This window comes from Pan paniscus, chromosome 23 (genome assembly GCF_029289425.2).
Source record: "Pan paniscus chromosome 23, NHGRI_mPanPan1-v2.0_pri, whole genome shotgun sequence".
NCBI lineage: Eukaryota > Metazoa > Chordata > Mammalia > Primates > Hominidae > Pan > Pan paniscus.
In genome coordinates, this window is record NC_085927.1 from 56736833 (window position 1) to 56757921 (window position 21089).

At 48.9% G+C, this 21089-nt stretch overlaps 1 protein-coding gene across 7 annotated transcripts in view; it reads left to right on the forward strand.

Moving 5' to 3' along the window:
- TBC1D22A (TBC1 domain family member 22A) overlaps positions 1-21089 on the forward strand; it is a 419760-nt gene that overhangs the window by 130849 nt on the left and 267822 nt on the right. For all 7 annotated transcript variants that reach the window (XM_003812372.6, XM_055106057.2, XM_014343350.6 and 4 more), the window contains 2 exons: positions 3313-3375; positions 20640-20754. In XM_003812372.6, coding sequence (XP_003812420.3) covers positions 3313-3375; positions 20640-20754 — 178 coding nt within the window. The remainder of the gene's footprint in view (positions 1-3312; positions 3376-20639; positions 20755-21089) is intronic.

Genomic DNA, 21089 nt, shown 5'->3' on the forward strand with positions numbered 1-21089 from the left:
TCAAAACCATGTGGAGTTGGTCAGAGTTAAAGATGCAGGTCCCTGATTAGCTCACAGATTTTTATTTTCTAATAAATAAATTTTAAAACAAATAATGGCAAATTTCCTCTGCTAGTACTATCTTGCTTGTCTTCAGTTCCCTCTACAAAAGTAAAAAGAGTATTTTAAATTGAGGTTACAAAATAAATGCCTTGGATTCCTGAGACCGGCCTTGGGGTGATGGTGGGAGTTTGTATCACAGTGAGCTGCTGTCTGGTAATAAAAGGCCATTCCTAAAGGCCCAGGCCCAACCACTTAGCTGATGGCATCAGGACAGAGAGGTTGCCTGGGGTTCTCTGGCGCTGGGCTCTTCAGTCCAGGTAGGGATGTGATACCGACCCAGGAAAGGTGTGTTCATCAGTTTGGTTTTGCAGGGGACACACTTCAGATCATAGCAGAAGGTGTAGCCAAGTTACCATTTTGTGATTTAGTTTAATATAAAGTGTGTCTAATTATGGTTTCTTAGTCAGTTGACAGATGATGTACATAATGGGAAAATACTTAAAATTGATTTATGATTCACGGTACATCCAGAATTTGCTGTTAGAATAGCTCTTTGAGGACTTTATAATTCTCACTGTCTTTGCAATATGTGAAAGGTCAAAATGGTGGTTCTCAATTGGTATTATTGTCTTAGCTATCTGAAACCAGCTTCTGGGTTTCCTGAGGCATGGCAGGAATGTTTCCCTCTGCAAACCCTGCTTCTAGGTGATGGAGCTTTGCCACATTTTCTCTCTCAGATGTGGGATAGCCACATCTCTTTGTTAGTTGGTTTTATCTGTAAAAAAAAAAAAAAAAGTCCAAATATATGCCTTACCTCTGTTACATAACAAAGATTCTTTAAGTTAAATGCCTTCCTGGACAGCAGCTTCCAAGATGGATGGGACACAGGACTGCAGGAGGAAAAGTGACTTGCTTAGGAGTGAGGCTGGGGCAAAGCAGCCATCTCCATTTCCTTCCAGGCCGGAGCTGCCCCTGGCCCATGTTGCCTTCTGTCTCACACCAGGGCCCCTGGACCGCACTGGACCGCCACCCAGTTACTCTGGGAAACTGATTTGATACACAGATTACTTTGGATTTGCTTAAGGAAATATTAGCTTACCTGGCCTCTTTTGCCACTCCACTGGTTTTGGGAAATTGATAAATTTGGCGTTGTTTTGAACCTGTTTTTTAATGCATTTTAATTTCAGAAAAGATTTCCAAAGGATGACACTAGAATTTATCTGCGAGTTTTACCAAGTGGAATTCTGTTACGAGTGTTTGAAGAGAAAGTTAATTACGAACAGGTTGCATACATCTTTATTTAGTTACTGTGATAGGTAATAAAAAGATTCCAGATTATTGTGAATTCCCAGACTATTTCTACATTAATATAGATGAGACACGCCTGCGGCAACGCGGTCGTTTTTCCTGTCTGCCTGATGCTTTGAGGCCTCTTAGAACTGCGCCTTCTGCGTTCTCGCCATTGCCATTTCAGGCAGAGCTGGGCCCGGTGGGGGTTTGGAGACCTTGGTTTCTCCTTTACATCCACTTGGGCGTTTGACCTGTGGACTGAGCCCGACCAGCCGTCTGACCTGCAGTGGGCAGTGCCACCCCTGCACACTGGTGGAGGCAGCAGGAGTGGGGTGGCCTCGGCAGGTTTCCCGCTTGCTTTCCATCGTTTCTTCATTTGATTTTTATGTGCTCACTCTTCTGCTGAAGATGCTGTGTCAAAGCCACATGGAGAGCCACATGGAGTCAGAGTTAAACGTTCATCTGGTCTGTCTTTTCCTCCCTCAGTCAGCTCTCTTGTGGCCTTTTTCTGACTTGCCCAGTTCTGCGTATGATGGGAGGCAGGCGGGGATGGACAGAGGGGTGCACAGAGCCCCACCTGCCCAGCCTTGTGGAGGACCGCCTCTCTAACGTTGGAGCCTCTCCTGACAATGGGGATGATGGCAGGGGTTGGGTCTGGTGGATGCTGCCTTGTCTGCTCAATAAATGTGTGACAGGAGCTCCTATGTAAGCGGGCTTTGCTGGCCCTGGTCATGCAGAGGTGGCTCAGACCTGGTTCCTGCCCTGCAGGAGCTTATGCTGCTCATGCTGGGGACAGATGTGTGTCCACACGAGTGTAACTGTATGGGAGAGCAATTAGGCCGCCAGGACACCCTGATGAGAGACCTGGGCCCTTGTCCCTGCTGGCACCTGGGCTCCTGCATGGGGCCGGCTTCAGTCCTTTGGCCCTGCCTGTCTGGATAGAGTAGTGCTGCTTCTGCCTCCTCCTCTTTCTCCTCCTCCTTGGCAGCACTGCTGCTGGCGGGCCTCCTTTGGCACGCATCACAGATGTGTGTGTGTGCCTCAGCTGACTCCATTTGGCTGTTGACTCACAATCTTGATGTTCACCAGTAACGTTTTGAGATACTTGGAGCAGGCATTTTGTAGACAAGGAAACTGAGGCCTGGCCACAGTGTGATAAGTGGCAGAGTGATGGTGTCCCAGCCTCCTGGGTGTTAGAGTCCTCTGTGGAGATGTGCAAGGATGGGGCGAAATGAAATGCAATTGCAGCATCTCCTTTGGCATTAAAATGTGCCTGTCTTCCCTCAGTCCATTGGTGCCGTTGTCCTGGATAAACGGGAGTGTGGGCTGGTGTGAGATGTTCACGTGGGATGTCGGGAGCCTGCCTGTGATGCCAGGCCAAGCCCACAACACTCTTGTTTGGTTGCTTCTTGAACCACAAGTGTCCTCCTCTGCAGTGTTGGGGACTTTATTATGACTCTGATGTCAGACGGTGGCCAAGCAGGAACCAGCTGACACTAACAGAGGCTTTCAAAGGCTTCCTTTCAGAAATGTTCTAGATTCCCCCAGGACTTCATAAAGTGGAGAAAAATGTGGCCTCTGTCCAGGAAGAAGCTGTCACAGCTGAAAACTTGTAAACTATTGATGTACTTGAATTGCTGTCTGTGTCAGAGGCTGAAAATCGATGTTTACTAATTGCTATGGCTGATGTTACTAAGCAGCCGAGGCCTGCTCTGTTCCTAATCATGCAGCAACGGCTGCTGGATAGGGACAGCGTCAAGCAAGCCTGTCGCCTAGGCCTGGGCGAGCTGTTCAGAGAGAACAGGCTTTGGATACCTCCTTCAGGGGAGAAGGTGGTAACATGGAGAACGAGAATCCTCAAGGAGAGAGCGGGGTAGAGGCCGGGGAAGGACTTACCTCAGTATTGCTGTTTTAATCATATCGCTCGTAATGATGTTTGTTGTGACGTAACATAAATGTCCGTTTCTCCTGCTTCTCCAGATCCACATAGACATCCCTCGCATGAGCCCTGAAGCGTTGATCCTGCAGCCCAAGGTGACGGAGGTAAGAAGCTCTTGCCGTGGGGAGTTCCCCTCGTTGGGAGTGGCTGATGCCCACTGTGCTAACCAGACAGTGGGCGCAGCTGGAGGTGCTTCACCCAGAAGCAAGGTTGCTGTGGCGAGCTGCCGGTGCATCTGGCCCTTGTGGACACAGTTGCTGACAGGACTCCTATTTGTTCTTTAAATATTTTTACTGTATAATATTGACACACAGCGAAGAATGTATGTAATACATATGTGTGGATGTATGCACTCATGTTCCACCACCAGATTGAGGAAACAGAACCCCCCAGTGCTGCCCAGCTACAAACATGGCCTTGACCTCAGGCCTGACCTAGAGCACCGAGGCCGCTTGTGTATCCCCCACCCCCCTGCAACCCCCTTCCTGGATGACGCTTTCTTGCCTTTTATGTTTACGATTCTTTGTGACTTTCATTCATGGGACAGTAGGGACACAATGTATTCATTTAATTTGGGTCTTTTGGAGCTGCATCACTCTTTGTGTAGTCTGGTCTCTGCCTCTTGTTTTTTTTTCCTTTATTTATTTAGAGACAAGAGTCTTGCTCTGTCGCCCAGGCTGGAGTACAGTGGTATGATCTCGGCTCACTGCCACCTCCACCTCCTGGGTTCGGGTGATTCTTTTGCCTCAGCCTCCCTGGGCTGGGATTACAGGCACCCACCACCACGCCCGGCTAATTTTTGTATTTTCTGTAGAGATAGGGATTTGCCTTGTTGGCCAGGCTGGTCTTGAACTCCTGACCTCAAGTGATCTGCCCGCCTTGGCCTCCCAAAATGCTGGGATTACAGGTGTGAGCCATGGCGCCCGGCGTCTCTCATTGTTTTCTAAGATTCAGCTAATCTGTTGTATCTAGTTACATAATAGTTTGTTATTTAAATATTCCTCACTCTCCTTCGTCTTCTTCCTGTTGGACATTTGGGTTGTTTCTGATGTTTTGCTGTTAGGAAGGGTGTTATCTGGAGCCTTCACGTACATTTATGCAGGTGCTCACAGGCAAGATTTCTCTAAGGCTTTTACAAAGGAGTACAATTATTGCATCATTGGGTGTGGTGTGTGCCTGTTGTACCTTCAAGATAATGTCCACAAGCTTCCCAGACGGCCGCTATCAATGAAACTGTCCTCTGCAGCGTGTGAGTGTTCCCTCCGCACGCCGCACATCCTTGCCAGTTCTTCATGCTGTGGGACTTCCTGTTTTTGTTGCTCTGGTGGATATTCCTGTTGCAGTCCTCACGTTCGTTTCTCTGGTTACTCACCGAGTTAAGCATCTCTTTGTATATTTACGGATGTCTTCTGTCTTCCCCCTTCTGCGAAATGTTCCTCCTGCCTTTTGCCCATTTTTCTTTTGGTTTGTCGATTCGCTCCTTTATTAATTGTTGATCTTTACATGGTAAGAATTCTGATTCTTTGTCAGTTTGTATGTTGCAAAGATCTTCTGCCCTCTGCAGCTTTTCTCTTCTTTTTTTCTTGGTGGATCTTGATGAGCAGAAGTTGTTAGCTCTAGTGTGGTTGAACTTAACAGTCTTTTATGGTGAGCACTGATGCATGTTATCTAAAGAACTTTTTTCTACACATGAAGTTCACCCAGATTTTCATCCAAAAGTTTTGCTTTTCACGCCTCTGTGTTCAGTTCATCTGCAGTTGATGGCCATGTGTGATGGGAGGCAGAAGTCTGTTTAATTTCCTCCTGGGACAGTGGCAGTCCCCATACTGTTTTTGGGTCCAGCTCGTCTCCCATACTTGTTATGTCACTCCTGTTTTCTGTCACTGCCACATTCATATAGATCTGTGTTGTGTTGTGTTGTTTTTTTGTCCCAGTATTTACGTAGTGTTCCCTTCATATCGCACCCCGCAAGTAATTTAGCTTCATGACGTCCTCCTACCTGGTGGGGGTGCACACCGCCCACTGGTTTCCTCTTCACCGTGGACTGGCCAGTCCCACCCCTTGCTCTTCCACATACGTCTCAGAGTCAGTTTGCCAAGGTCTTTCACTTGTTTTTTGTTTTTTGGGTCTGTTTGGTTTATGACTGGAATTGCATGGAATCTTTCTATTCCATGGAAAGTTAGGGGTCAGAAAAGACAATTTTTAGTTTGGGAGAATGGATAGCTTTATGAAATTAAATATTCATTTTTGTGAATGTGCTAGTTCCTCTTTTAAAAGTCATTTTTAATGCTTTTCAGTGAAGGTTTTGAATTTCCCCCATGAAGCGTCTCGTACATGTGTTACTGGTGGAGGGTGTCCAGGTTCTTGGTGCTTTGAACAAAGAATTGGACAAAATGCACAAACAAAGCTAGGAAAGAATGAAGCAACAAAAGCAGACATTTATTGAAAATGAAAGCACACTCCACAGGTCGGGAGTGGACCTGAGCAAGCAACTCAAGGGCCTGGTAACTGGATTTTCTGGGGTTTAAATACCCTTTAGAGGTTTCCCATCGGTTACTTAGTGTACACCCTATGTAAATGAGGTAGTGGCCCGCGATCAGTCTGATTGGTTGCAGAAAGCAACCAATGAGAGGCTGAAGTGAAGCACCCTATGCAAATGTCTGATTGGTTGCAGAAAGTGACCAATCAGAGGCTGAAGTCACAAAATTATATTCCTGTGCAGATGAAGACTTGGCCTGGGACCAGGCTGCTAGGTTGCTGGAGGGGACAAATCAGAGGTACTTTCAGTTTTTCATCTGCCACGCAGAAGAGGGGTGGATTGTGAAGGGAGTAGCCTCTGGTCCTTTTGTTACCTGGGCATGGAAAGTTGTTTTTTTTTTGTTTTGTTTCGTTTTTTTGTTTGTTTGTTTGTTTGTTTGTTTTTTTAGTTCTAGGAAGCTAGTGTGAATTGGCCTTAGGTTACCTGCCTCCAGACCCTATTCTCCTGCCTGACGTGTTTTATTAGATTTATTCTTAGTTATCACGTTTTTCTTGTTATAGTAAATGTTATCTCTTTAAAGCTGAAATTTTTATTATTTGAGATATTTTGTTTTGCATGTTGATTGCTTCAGTAAAGGCACGTTTAAACTTTGACATTTCTTGTCTGTGCAGTAAATCTGTTAAAAAAAAAACCTCAGGATTGTTAAAGCAAAAGTATTTACAGATTGTAGAATACAAAAAGAGAAAATTAGTATCCAACAGAAGTAGTCATTTTGAGACACTTCTCTTTGATTGTCCTTTTTAGTAGTTGTGCCTATCATACCTGGAAAATGAGATAATTTGTTATAACCTCCTTTTTACTTACGATTTTAAAAATGGGAAATAGAGCCTGCCACAGGACCTTTGGTTTATTCTTATTTATTTTTTCCTACCACTTGCCGCATTCTTTGTACAGCTGACCTCTCAGGCCTCTTGGTCTCAGAGTGTGGACCCTGAGTCACTGCTAGTGGTAGCAGTTGGCAATTGGTCCTCTTGTCTCTGACCACCGTGGGCCTTGAGCTGTTGGTTTGGAAAGCCTCCCCTGTCAATTGAGAAAAATGATGAGACAACGCTCAGTCATTTTTAGGAGGTTTACTTGCCAAAGTTAAGGACACACGCCTGGGAGACAGGTCTATGTCTTTCTCCCAAGACGATTTTCAGGGCTCCAAATTTAAAGGGGACAGGGCTGGATATTGAGAAGTGCACAGTTTTCATATATGAGGGAGACAGAGAAAAACATTCATGCCTTTGTCTGGCTCAGTGAATCTGCATTTTTTTTTTTTAACCTAAAACGACATAGACAAATGGAGCAGAGGGAAAATGCAGGGAGTCTGCATGTTACATAAGATAACCTAGACACAATGGGGCAGGGAACAATCAGATATGCATTTGTGTCTGGTGGGCTGGGGTGCACCTGTGAACATAAGTTGTCCATTTACACTGCCATGGTGAAATTTTTACAGAAACACCTTAAAAGATCTTGCAGCTCACTAGGAATTTCCTTGTGGGCAAAATATGGGGGAGGCATGTAGCTTCATCGTGTAGCCATCTTATTTTGGAACCAAAAGGGGAAGGCAAGTTTGCATGGCCCAGGTCCCAGCTTGACTTTTCCCTTTGGCTCAATGAGTTTGGGATTTCGAAATTCAATTTCCTTTCACCCCCTCTGCAGTGGGTCTTGCTCAGGTCCCATGTGCTCCCCCTGGGGGTGCTGATCCTCTCCAGGTCCCAGTTCAGCAAGGCTTGGCAGAGTGGATCAACTTGGAGGGTAGATGAGCTTCTGGGAGAGCCAGGCTCCTGCAGGCTGGCAGAGTGTGAAGAGTGGGTAACCTGAGCACAGCCTTGTGTGTGTGGGGAAACTGAATGATGAGCAAGGGGCTTTAGGAAAGTATTGAAATGTTTGTCTTGGCCGGGCGTGGTGGCTCACACCTGTAATCCCAGCACTTCAGGAGGCCAAGGCAAGCAGATCAGCTGAGGTCAGGAGTTCAAGACCAGCCTGGCCAACATGGTGAAATCTTGTCTCTATGAAAAATAAAAATATTAGCCAGGCGTGGTGGGGCGTACCTGTAGTCCCAGCTACTTGGGAGGCTGAGGCAGGAGAATTGCTTGAACTCGGGAGGTGGAGGCTGCAGTGAGCCGAGGTGGCGCCACTGCACTCCAGCCTGGGTGACAGAGCAATACTTCGTCTCAAAAAAAAAAAAAAAAGTTTGTCTTGTGTTGGCCAGTAGAAAAAATTGAGTTATGGTTTCTGGCATTGTAGAGGTGTAGGGGTTAGATTTCAATACATCTGCAAGTGATGGCAAATCCCGAATGTGCCTTCACAGGCCAGAACTCGATTACTATCTCCAGTACGAGGTCATTGTCAGCACATTGTTTGTTCCTCTATATGCTTGGCTTTGACCTCATGGTCCAAGGTGGCTGGCCTAGCACTCTTTATCACATTTGCATTCCACTAGCAGGGATAATAAGACGTGGGTAGAGAATGCCATACCCCCACTTTAAAGGTGTGTCCCAGCAGCTGTGCATAGCACTTCTGCTTGTTTCCTACTGACTGTAACTTAGCCTGTCATCCAAAGTGACATGGTTGTATACGTAGCTGTATGGATCAGGGAAAATGTAACTTTGATTTTTTTAGTTGTGTGCTCCCCTAAAGTTTGGGCTTCTAATAGGAAGAAGGATTTCTGCCGTAAGCATCCCTCCAACCCCCTGCATCTATCGAAACATTCGCTTATCCATTCCACAGGTGATGGCTGGGTCCACTGTGATCAGTTTCTACTTTCCTTCTCTTCCTCCTTTTCTCCTTCCCTTTCTCTTTCTCTCCCTCTGGTCAGCTTTATTGAGGTCTAATAAAATTCACGTATTTTAGGTTTATAATTGGATGTTTTGACAGCTGTGGTTTTTTTTTTTTTTTTTTTTTTTGAGATGGAGCCTCGCTCTGTTGCCCAGGCTGCTGGAGTGCAGTGGTGCGATCTCGGCTCACTGCAACCTCCGCCTCCTGGGTTCAAGCGATTCTCTTGCCTCAGACTCCCGAGTAGCTGGGATTACAGGCACCCACCACCATGTCCAGCTAATTTTTGTATTTTTAATAGAGATGGGGTTTCACCATCTTGGTCAAACTGGTCTTGAACTCCTGACCTGGAGATCCACCCTCCTTGGCCTCCCAAGGTGCTGGGATTACAGGCGTGAGTAACTGTGCCCGGCTTGACAGCTGTGTTCATAGGTGTGTACCAGCCCCCTAATATGTGATACAGAACATTTCCGTCACTCTGCGAGGTTCCCCATGTCCCTTTGTGTCAGTCTCCTCTCCCCACCCTTGCACTTGACAACTGCTGATCTTTCTGTCTCTAGAGTTCTGCCCTTTTGTAGAATTTCATATAAATGGAGTCATAGAAACTGTAGACTTTAGTCTGTGTCTTCTTTTACTTAGCGTAGTGGTTTTGAGGTTTGTGCATGCTGTTGCAAGGATCAGGAGTTCATTGCCTTTTCCTGCTGAGTAGTGTTCCCGTATGGCCGTACCACAGTGTGTCTGTCTGTGCACCCGTTGACGGACACTGGAGTTCTTTCTAATTTTTGCCCATTACAAAATAAATTTTCTCTAAACCTTCATGTACTAATCTTATTGGGGAAAGCAAACATCCTGTTCTCACTGCTGATTTTAAAGGGAAGTCTTTTAACGTTGCACCATTGACTTGTGATTTTAATCTTTACTATGTTAAGGAAGGTGCCTTGCTCTTAGTTTTAAAATCATAAATGGTTGTGGAGGTTTATCAAATCCTTTTTCCTCCCATGTGAGATATGTTTTTGCTTCTTTGATCTGTTAATGTAGTGAATTTTATTAGATTTTCTAGTATTGAGCCAACTGTATATTCCTGAAATAAATCCAGATTGGTCATGATGGATTTTTAAAAGTGTATTTCAGAAGTTTGTTGGCATCTAACGTGCCAGGCCACACTGCAGGATTAAGTTTGCTAACATGTGATGTGCCACGCTGCCAGACGTGGAAGCCAGGTTTCTCTTTAATTTGGAAAGTGCTTTCTGACCATTGTATTGATTCTTCAGTTATGCCCGGATGTGGAATCCTCTCAGCTGCGTTGTTTTCTCTGGTAATAGTGATGTGATCCTTGGTGTGAAAGTATTGTTTATTTTCAGTACTTAGTTCTTTGGACATAAGGAAACCTCTGTGTTTTGCTAACCTATTAAGACACCTGACGTGGGCACAAAACGTGGGCTGTAAATTAACGTATTTGAATGAGGTGAATGTTGAGTAATTCACACACCAAATGTGGCATTACTGCTCATCGCAAGAGAGTTCTACCCATTAATTAGGTTGTAAACATATAGTCAGTAGTTTTGGTATACTCAGTGTGGATTTTATGTGATATATAGTTGCCTTTTAACCCAATTCTAGATTTCTACAGTTCGATTTTGGTTTCATTCATCAAGTGTTATAACTCACATGGGGGGGATGTTCCTTGAATCATGTTGCAGAAACTTGAGTTGTAAATAATTTCTTCTTTCTGAGGCTGCGATGCTTCTGGATTTTGAGGGCTGTACATCGCACAGGTCTTCTCAGTAGAATTCTCTGTTCTGCTCCTCTCCCAGAAATTATCTCCATGGCGCTTTGTGTACCGTGATGTCACATTGCTGATGCATATAGAATTATGATGTTTTAAAATTTCTCAAATCAGATTGTTTATAAGTAAACATGAGTACAGCAACATTTTCAGTTTCAATATCGTTCCTTTTTAGTTATGCAAAATCTCTGAGCTCCCTCGTGTGCACTGAACTGCTGGTGTTCTGGGCCTGCCTTGGAGGCATGCGGGGTGTTTGTTAGGTGGACACGGTGAAGACCGGGGTCCTTAGTAGGGGACCTCAAGCCCCTCCTGGGAGCCTTCTGTGGGAGAGTGCTGTTGAGGTTTTTAGGAAGAACCTTTTCCTTCCGAATTAGCATGCATGTTCTGGCGTTCAGATTTCTGAAGTTTGGCAAGCAAGCTGGGAATACCTCTGGTTTTTAAATTTCTTCAGCCCTGGTGGTACCCAGTAGTAGCAACCATTTTTATTATTGTTGAGTATTAACTGATTTGCAGAAAAGATACTTTGGGAAGAGTTTAAAGTTTGTACTACTTTTAATGAATTCCCACTCTCTAACAAAGACGTGAACATCAAGAATGTTACTAGAACTTTAGTAGCTAATAATATCCAGTGAGTACTTCTTGTTTGAACCATTTCAGATTATTCTGTGTTGTCCTAAACACAGCCACATCCTTAGGGCATCCTTCCTTTATTGCCCTTTGCTAGATAATATCACCACTTAAGCGACAGCTCACTTGCTGGAATGCGAGTTGCTGTCCTGGGACAGAGCCCCACTGTGTCCGCTAAACCAGCCCTTCCACTGGGCTGACTCTTCGCCTCCACTCAGAGTCCTGTTCAAGTGGGCACATTGTTTTCACCTTTCCTGTGATAACTGCAAGCAACACACCTGCATTTTTGACACACAAAGTTGTAATGGTTGTGATTCCCGAAGAACACCAGCAGACAGACACCCGGTGGGCGTGTGGGGACACGAAGACTCAGATGTCTCTGTCCTCAGCAGCGCACAGTTGAAGTGAGGGATGAAGACAGATGTGCGTGAAACCCAGAGAGATCATATACAGTTGTCAGTGAAACCACAGTTTGTATCCTGCCGACTGCATTCCAGGGTGGCTGAAAGAATTGGAGAAGACAGCCCGAGGAGGGGCAGCGTATGGGGCAGTCCACTCTGGAGGGTCATGCCTAATTGCTGGGGCTGCCTCACTTCCCTGTTCTGTGATTTCTTCTATTTCCTGGCCCGGTTGGGCCGCGGATCTCTCCCTGGTGCACCTGGAGTCTCTGTGGATCTCTTTCCTCAGGGCACTCTGCAACCCAGCCTCACGCCCTGCAGGGGGTCACAGACCTCAGCCTGGTGGGCGTTCGGGGCTGAGGGCCGAGGGTTGAGGTGAAGTGCAGTGGCACAGCCATCCCAGGCTGCAGGCGAAGGGGCTCCCCTTCGAGAACCCACAGGGTGGTAGCAGAGCGAAGTTCAGCCTGCGGGGGCGTCTGTACTCGGGGAAGCTGTGGACCAGGCATGGAGCCAGCCTGTTTGCCCTCCCCGCCCTGATGGCTGCTCCGGCTGGCTAGGCCTCTTCTCTGAGATTCTTGGCCTAGTACCTCTGGCTTTTGCCACTTGAATTTGGGGACCTGTCGGCTCTTCCTGTTTCGCTTCAGTGGACTTCCACCCTAGCTCTCGCCTCTGGTCGCCGCTCTGAGCGTGAGTCTAGAGGGACCAGCAAGGTCCTGAGGGAGTTGCGAGGAATCGGGCCCTGTCCAGGGGCATGAGGAGTCTGAGAGGCCCCCTCAATGTTCTGCAGCAGGTCTTCCCCCTGCCTGCCCCAGCAGGGTAAGAAGCAGCACACAGGAGTGTATTTCCTCTCGGCTGGGCCGCTGCTGTGAGACAGCCCCAGTGGACGGGGGAGGAAAGGAATCTCCTTGAAGAGATTCTTACCTGACTTCTTTTCTGGCTGAGACTGTCTAAGGCAGCAGTGGAGGCACTGGGTAGTGGTTGGGATTGAGGGGTGGTAGGAACTCCCAGCAAACCGGGAAAAGCATCAGTTGCTCAGAGCTTGCTGGGCTGCTGCCGAGTGCCCCGCTGCCCGTGGACGCACCTTCAAGGGAGGTGGCATGCTCAATTTTTACCCAGACCCCTTTAGGTGTCACCCTGTAGACTTTGAAAATGCTTATTTGGAAAAAAAAAGATATGAAATCTGTCATATATATGTATATATATATGTGTATGTATACATATATACATATCTAAATAAAATCTATCTATCTATCTATCTATCTATCTATCTATCTATCTATCTATCTGCCTACCTACCTACCTACCTACCAGTCTGAGAGCAAAAGCTTAGAACTGGCTCAATGCGGTTTTTTGAAAAAAGAAAAAAAAAGGTACGATTATTTGATGCAGGGCTTCAGAGTCCCACAGCATGTGTCCTTTGGTGTTGGGACCTCTTTTTCTTACAACAGGCTTTCAGTGATGTCTGCTATGTGGCGAGCTCATTGTGGTGAAAATCACGCGGCAAGATAATTTCAGGGTAACCCTCGGCAATACCATCCGAGTGTGCTCTCAGCCGCGAGTGCTTTCCTGGCTTGCCTGCTGGTGACCAGGATGAAAAACAAATTTTTTTTTTTTTTGAGATGGAGTCTTGCTTTGTTGTCCAGGCTGGAGTGCAGTAGTGTGATCTTGGCTCTCAGCAACCTCTGCCTCCCGGGTTCAAGCCATTCTCCTGCCTCAGGCTCCCGAGTAGCTGGGATTACAGGCGCCCGCCACCACGCCCGGCTAACTTTGTATTTTTAGTAGAGATGGGGTTTCTCCATGTTGGTCAGGCTGGTCTTGAACTCCTGACCTCAGGTGATCTGCCTGCCTCGGCCTCCCAAAGTGCTTGGATTACAGGCGTGAGCCACTGCACCCGGCCGAGAAAATGTTTTTTTTTTTTTTTTTTTTCTGAGACAGAGTCTTAGTCTGTCACCCAGGCTGGAGTGCGGTGGCGCAATCTCAGCTCACTGCCAGCTCCACCTCCCGGGTTCACGCCATTCTTCTGCCTCAGCCTCCTGTGTAGCTGGGACTACAGGCGCCTGCCACCATGCCCGGCTAATTTTTTGTATTTTTAGTAGAGACGGGGGTTTCACCGTGTTAGCCGGGATGGTCTCGATCTCCTGACCTCGTGATCCACCTGCCTCGGCCTCCCAAAGTGCTGGGATTACAGGCGTGAGCCACCGCGCCCGGCTGAGAAAATGTTTTAAAGCCTCTGTGGCTTTCAGAGGGGGACGGTGGGGACTCTTAGGCACCACAGTACAAATCAGGTGATTTGGGAAGGAGTTTTTAAAATGATACTAAATTGCTTTGGGATTAGAACTAGTTTTTGCCATTTCAAAACACCAGCATAACTCATATGAAGTGATTTAAGACAAAAGATAAAAAGGAATGAGGCAGTGAAAACAACAGCAAGCCGCAAGGAAAGGGAAGCCCGGGCCTGGAGGAGGCCTCTGTCCTTTCTGATGGAGACAGTCATCCTGTGAGTTGGCTTCATAGCTTGCCAGCATGAAGAGGAGCTCAGGGTCTGTGACTGTCGCCTCTGCTCAGAGCCTTTCATGAGCAAGTTGGTAAAGCAGCAGATTGATTTGGGTCCGTGCAGGGTGTCCTGAGTAGCCATCCCCTGGGCTAGCATCCTTAGCTTCCAGCCCTGCAGCCGGCCACGGGAAGGAGGGCACGGGGTGGGCGCTGGAAGAGAAGCCTGCAGTCGGTTGGCGGGTGGGGGACAGGCGGGGCCTCTGGGGACTGAGCTGAGTGGGTCTCTCAAGGCGGACACTCGAGGGCCAGCGGTCCCAGAAGTTGGGGCCAAGGGAGCCTCTGGGGCATGGCCAGGGATGTCCTGAACCTAGGGGCCAAGCTTCCCCCTGCCTTGCTGGTTTCCCGCAGGCTGTTCCTCAACCTGTGGGCGGGCAGGAATCAGTGGTCCTTCTCCATCCTTCTAGGGGCATGACCTCCCCGTGTCCCAGATGTTCTCTGTTTATGGAACCTTGTTTCCATTATTGTAGGTGTTGGGGATTTTCCTCCTGAGTCTAGACAAGGCTGATCTGCGGTAGCATTTTGAGAGATAGGTTTCTGTCTGCCACGTTGGTGGGATGGCTGCCCCTTTTGCAGTTTTCTGGTGGGTGATGGGAGGTCCTGCAGCTGGGGTGAGTTGAGCTAGGACCAACTGCAGGCAGGTGGGGCTCACATTAGCCTCTCAGCCACGTGCAGGGTGCTGCGGCCTGCGGCCTGCAACCTGCGACCTGCGACCTGCGTTTGGCTTAGTCAAGGGTGGAGCCATGTTGGTTCTTGGTTTGCCCTCAGCACAGCAGTGATGGGAGAAAGGGCAGCTGCAGGAAATTCAAGCAAGTTATTTACCTTTTCTTCCCTACTGCTACCCAAAAAAATGTAAATCGTATATGTTTTCTTACTTTCTAAATTAATAGCTATCGTTGGAGGGAGATAAGCAGCCAGAAGGTGAGTTTAGATCCATAATTACATGGAGAGCAAGGAGAGCCTGCCCAGAATAAATGTTGGGGAGGGGCTGCACAGCTCTGTGTGGTTTGTGGCAGTGATTTAATTGGCGAGGCTGGTGTGCATTTAGGATAGGTTAGCTGCCTGGGCGCCGCTGTCTACAGTGGGAATGGTGGGCCTGAACACAGCTTGCAGGCAGCACATCCCTCAGCAGGAAAGACGCTCAGGCCTCCTCTTAGTAGCAGAGACTCTGCGCTGATGGCAGATGCGGGAACACGCACCATGGGTTTCATCTGGCAGGGCCTCTCCATCCCAGATCCTTGGAATAGGAAGGCTTGGAAATAGGAAGGCTTTTCAGGGAGAAAAGAAACAGCTCTCCACCTACGAGCAAGTCGCTAAGGAAAGGCTGCTCACTCTGTTTCTCAGCCACATGTACTTCCCAGATAGACCCTGAGCTGTTTCACTGGCCTGTGGCTGTATGTGTGTCCCAGATGGACCCTGAGCTGTGTGTGTGTGTGTGTGTGTGCTCTAGGTGCATGTGTGTGTGTTCTTTTTTGTGTATGTGCACTTGTGCCTCTGTGTGTGTACATGGGCTCTTTCCTGCGTGTGTATATGTGCGCATGTGCTTTTCATGTGTGCGCGTGTGCTCTCTGTGCACATGAGCTTTTCTCTGTGTGTGTAGATTGGTGCACTTACACTCTTCTCTGTGTACACGGGCTTTTCTCTGTGTGCACGCTTCGTATGTGTGTACTCTTCTGTGTGCATGTGCTCTTCTCCACATGTGTGCTCTTCTGTGTGTGTGTGCTCTTCACGTGTGTGCGCTCTTCTCTGTGCGTGTGCTCTTCTGTGTGTGTGTGTGCGTGTGTTCTTCTCCGTGTGTGCACACATGCTCTTTTCTCTGCATAGAAGTCTCCTCTCCTCCTCCCTCCTCAGCTTTCACCATCCTCTCTTCCCGTCACCTCTCTGCAGTCTCCCTTCACCAAGTGCTTCTATCTTCCCTGTCCCTTTCAATGGAGTTACTTCTGCCCCTTCCTCTCTGTGCATTTTTCCACTCAGACAGGTGGGGGCCCTGAGGTCCTGATTGGTTGACGTTTGAAGTGCCAGGCTGCAGCATTGCCTGGTAGAGGAAACAGATGGGAGAGGCTGATCACAAACCCAGGCAGGCACCCATGGCATTCATTATCTGTCCACACAGACCCCCAGAATGAGCCCAGGCCCTGCCAATGGCACAAAACCTGGAGAAGGGAGGAAGGGGAGGGCTCACATGCAGGGCATCAGGGAGCAGCTGCACCATCCTCGCCTCCACCATCCGCGCCTCCACCATCCTCGCCTCCACCATCCGCGCCTCCACCATCCTCGCCTCCACCATCCACACCTCCATTTAGCCACAAAGAGCTTCCCAGTCCTCCTCTGTGCCGGCCGTGCAGGACTGTGGGCACTGCTGTAAAGTGGGTGGAGGAAACCCTTCCCAGGGACCCACCTTGAACTGGGTGAGAGCCATAGGCCAGAGCCGGGGCAGTGCGGTGGAGGAGCTGCTGCTTTGGGTAGGGTGGTGGCAGAGGAGCTTGTCTCTGAGGAGATGCATGTGAACTAAGACTTGGGTGGAACATCGTGGGAGCTGTGGGAAGTTTGGGAGACGGGGATTCCAGGTGGAAAGAGCAGCAGTGCAAAGGCCCTGAGACAGCCGCAGAGTGACTGGGCCTGGTGAGAGAGCACCCATTGCCGGCGAGGAGGCCAGAGAGCAGGGAGCGGCCAGGCACACACCTGAAGCCATGCTCGGGAGTGCATTGTCTCGTCAGGGTCTTGGAAAGCCACGGGGGACGGATGGTGTGACCTGACATTTTTAGCAGCAACCTCTGCTGCTCAGCGGGATGTGGAGCATGGGGGTGTTAGCAGGAAGACCAGCCAGGAGACTGTCACGGCGGACCAGGCACAAGGTGATGGTGGTCAGGCTTGTGGCAGTGGAGCTGGGGGAAGGGGCTGGATGCCACACGCATCTGGGGTGTGCTATAGTGGTGATGGCATGTGGGGTCCGCAGGTCTCCCTGGGATTCTCTGAGGGGTGGGCCTCAGGAGCAGTGCCCTAAAAGCATGTGCCTTTAGCGGCAGAGCCAGGCTTTGTGTGCAGTGTCACACGCCTCCACGGGACACCCGCTTTTCACTGTTTCAGCCTGCTTGCCACGTTAAAAAGGTCATTTTTGTTCAATACTTGAGCTGGCTATCCTTTATTTACATGTCAGTTGGATGACAGCGGACATCAAGCCGAGTTAAATCTGAAGAATTTGGACTGACTGATAGCTTTCTTCAGTCAATAAGAAACTGGAATTCTCCATTTTTCCTCAAAATAATACAAGCGTGCTCTTTTAAAGTACATTACTATCCAGGCTGGTGCAGAGCGTCCCGGAGTCTGGGTGGGCAGAGGCCCTCTGTCCTGACTTGGATGAGGGGAAGAAGGTAATTGCTGGGTCTTTGGGTTGCCTGTGAAAGGGCACTCACTTGGCAGGTGCTTCAGCACTGTTTGTTTGCTAACTGAAGGCTTAGCCACCTCCTGCCGTGCCTGTTTGGTGGTCCTGATTTGCCCCGTAGTGCATAGTGCATTCCGTGTCTCTCCCGAGGCTGTGCTCAGGCAGAACTCGGTCTATCTCAGGTACAGTTCAGAGATGCGGGCCTCATGGAGGCTCCTGCTGTGGAACCGAGTCGGGGCTCCGGCCTGCTCAGATCTCTCCCCCTGCAGCAGCCTGTTTCATGTTCCACAGAGCCCGGGAGCTTGTTGTGCCGAGAGGACTTGGGCTCCCCTCGGCATCCTCCTTGGGTGAAGTTGGGTATGTCCTATTTGCCAAATTGGTTTTATCCACCACTTAGGCTGCTGAGGAAAGTACTGCATTCATGCTTATGAGTAGATATAGCCTTGAGAGAGTGTGTGTTTGTGTGTGTGTGTGCGTGCATGTGTGAGACAAGCCCTCTGAAAGTGAGGGGCCTTGTTAAATGGTGGGGGTGCTCCACTGCCTAAATTCTTCCTATACACACACACACACACACACACACACACACACACTCACTCTCTCACACCCAGCCCTGCAGTGCGACTGCCCCCTGCTCTGGGCGGTGCCTGCCTTGACTCCCTCTGTCCAGGGTGCGTGCTCCTGGGGCGCTGCACTGCTTGTTCCCTGGGCTGTAGAGGATGCCGTGTGGCGACAGAGCTGGGTCCAGTGGCTGCTGGCTGCTGCGGTCCTCTGGACACACGTGGAGGGATGTCAGTGGCCTCAGGCACCCTGGGCCTTCTTGGTTAGGAGGTGCTGGGCAGAGTTTCCCCATTTCTTCATAACTCTGTGTGGTCAGCTTCCGTGGAGTCACCGCCTCTGTGTCATTCCTTCTTCCTTCTATTGCTGCTGCTCCTGTTCTTGTGTGGCCCCTGTCCCCTCTGCCCCCTGCTCCTGACCCTTTTGGGGGCTCAGAGGCCCCTCAGAGGCTTGCTGGTGAGTGGACCTAAGGGCTGTTGAGCTGGACCTGTGCCCTGTGCCTGCCTTCAGGGACCCAGCCTGCCTGTCTTCTAGTCACACGCCGTCCCCTGGGCTTCCTTCATGCCCTAGGGGCTTGGCAGGGCTGGGGCTGCGCGTTGGTGACTCGTGGTGCAGCACTGTTGGCTGAGGGGTTGCCGCCCTGCTTCTTCATCTCCCTCTGGCCCCACACGGCTCCTCTGGCCGCTACTTGCAGCTCGGTTAAATAGCATTCGCATCATTTGCTAAGCTTTGGTACATGAGAAATTCTTAAATGGCACTGTGTTGTTGAGTGGGTTTGGTCTTTGATGTTAAATATTCAGTTCTCTCTAGAAAGTTGTCAACTGAAAATGGAAAGCGTGTATGAATGTATGTGCGCGAACATATTCCTCATTCCACCCGCGTCTCTCAGGTGCCTGCTGTGTTAGGTGGTGGCTCTGTTACTCACCTGAACAGCCGTGTGCACTGCATGCTAGCGTGGGGTGGCGGGGGGCCTGGACTTTAGGGCTGGTCATGCCACTCTGGGTAGGCTCCTTGGGTTGAGAGACTTCACCTGTCGGCCCCAGGTCCCTCCTTTGTAGGTCCCGGGTTGATGGTGATTTTGGGGATGGAGCCTACCAAGCCCAGTAAGATTTAGGATTGTAGGCAGGGTAGGAAGGGATCGACTCCCCAGGGTGCAAGTGTAGTTGGCTCTGCGGGGCTGAGTTTGTATGGCAGCGATGTAATTCATCCATCTGTCGGAGCGTGTGTTCCTGAGGTCTACCTCCTGTGCCTTGTTTGTATGGACAGGCCTGGACACAGCAGTTGGGCCTGGCCTTAGCTGGCAGGCAGCCCGAAGGTCAGGCTGGAGCCATCAGCCAGTGACCCAGTGGAGAGGAGTGGGAACTAGAGGGCCACAAAGTAGGGAGTGGTTGGCTCTTCCAAAAAGAGAGTGGGGAGGGAACAGGCAGCAGCAGAGTCTTCACGGAGGGAGTGGTGCTTGAGGTGAATCCTGAAAGCCAGGGGAGTCGAGACCCAGGGTGCAGGCGTGGCAGGCTTTCCAGGCAGCGGTAGGAGTATGGGCTGATCACTCAGGGGGATCGAGACCCAGGGTGCGGGAGTGGCAGGCTTTCCAGGCAGCGGTAGGAGTATGGGCTGATCACTGGCAGGCTCAGTTGGGGAAGAATGCTGTAGCTCAGTGCAGCCACAATGTGGGTGCTGGCTGGGGAGACCCTGGGGCAGGGACCAGACTGAGGGGCCAGGGGTACTGCACTGGTGGTGGTGGGGGCTCTGTCCGTGGGAGGTGAGGAGCATGCAGAGGTCTTCAGCCAGGTGTGCACATGTGCACGTGTATGGTGTGGGTGATAGGATGGTGTTGCACCTTGGTATAATGAAACCCTCCTTATGAGTGAAGATGGGAGCGAGTAGGTGGGAATAAGAGGTGGTGGAGAGAGGGTCCACTGAATATATTGAGAGTATTGGAGGGAGGAGGCCGGAATGACTCCTGCATGCCTGGCCTGGGTACCTGAATGCCTGCTAAGATTTCGTAAGTGATGGAAGATGTTTAAGTTTGTCTTCTTGAATGGTGATAACTTTTCAGAGGTTTAAAGAAATCTGTTTACTTTATGAGGGAAATTTAGAGCATCCATCCACCCACCTGTCCATCCACTCATCTGCTCGCCTGCTCACTCATCCATACCTCCCTCCCTGAGGAAGTCTCCACTGATAGGTCAGGTGCTGCTGCACGGTGGCCCGCGGGGTGTGGAGGAGCAGAGCGCTTCTGCTGGGAGAGCCAGCTCAGGGACGGACTGAGCCAGGGGCTGCTGAAGTGCTGCACATTGCTTGTGAGACAATAAATATTTTTTTTTAAAATCAAGTTTCAATTGTCTTAAGGGCCGTGCGTGGTGGCTCATTCCTGTAATCCCAGCACTTTGGGAGGCTGAGGCGGGTGGATCACTTGAGGTCAGGAGTTCACAAGCAGCCTGGCCAATGTGGTGAAACCCTGTGTGTACCAAAAAATACAAAAATTAGCCAGTCATGGTGGCGCATGCCTGTAGTCCCAGCTACTTGGAAGGCTGAGGTGGGAGGATTGCTTGAAACTGGAAGGCAGAGGCTGCAGTGAGCTGAGATGGCACCACTGCACTCCAGCCTGGGCAAAAAAAAAAAAAAAAATTGATATTTGTTTATATTTGTATCTTAATATTAGGAGCAATGAGAAAATACAGTATACATTTTAAGTAATAGAATGCTTTCATTTTAAAGTTTCTGCCATGTTTACTTTTTGCTTTACCACCTGTTCCATTTTCTTTCAGATTTTTGAAAGGATCTTGTTCATATGGGCGATCCGCCACCCAGCCAGTGGATACGTTCAGGGGATAAATGATCTTGTCACTCCTTTCTTTGTGGTCTTCATTTGTGAATACATAGGTAAGATTTCTTGCAAACATTAAACGTGAACTTTAGTGGACTTGCTGTGTGTTGCTATGTATAATTATAACAATATTGAAAATTGCTACTAAGTGTAATGTTATTAATGATAGGTAATATTAGAGAATAATAGTTTTCTCATCAACAACAGCTTTCCAAAATGTCTTTAATCTACATGCTCAACTACTGAAGACATTAAATTGCAGTTATAATGATTAATATCTTCTTTTTAACAATATTTGAAGATAGATAATATATTTGGGGAGTGTAGTTTATTCTAAAGGCCATCACAGTAATGGCTTTAATGGTTTCAGTCATTCAATCGATCAGTCATT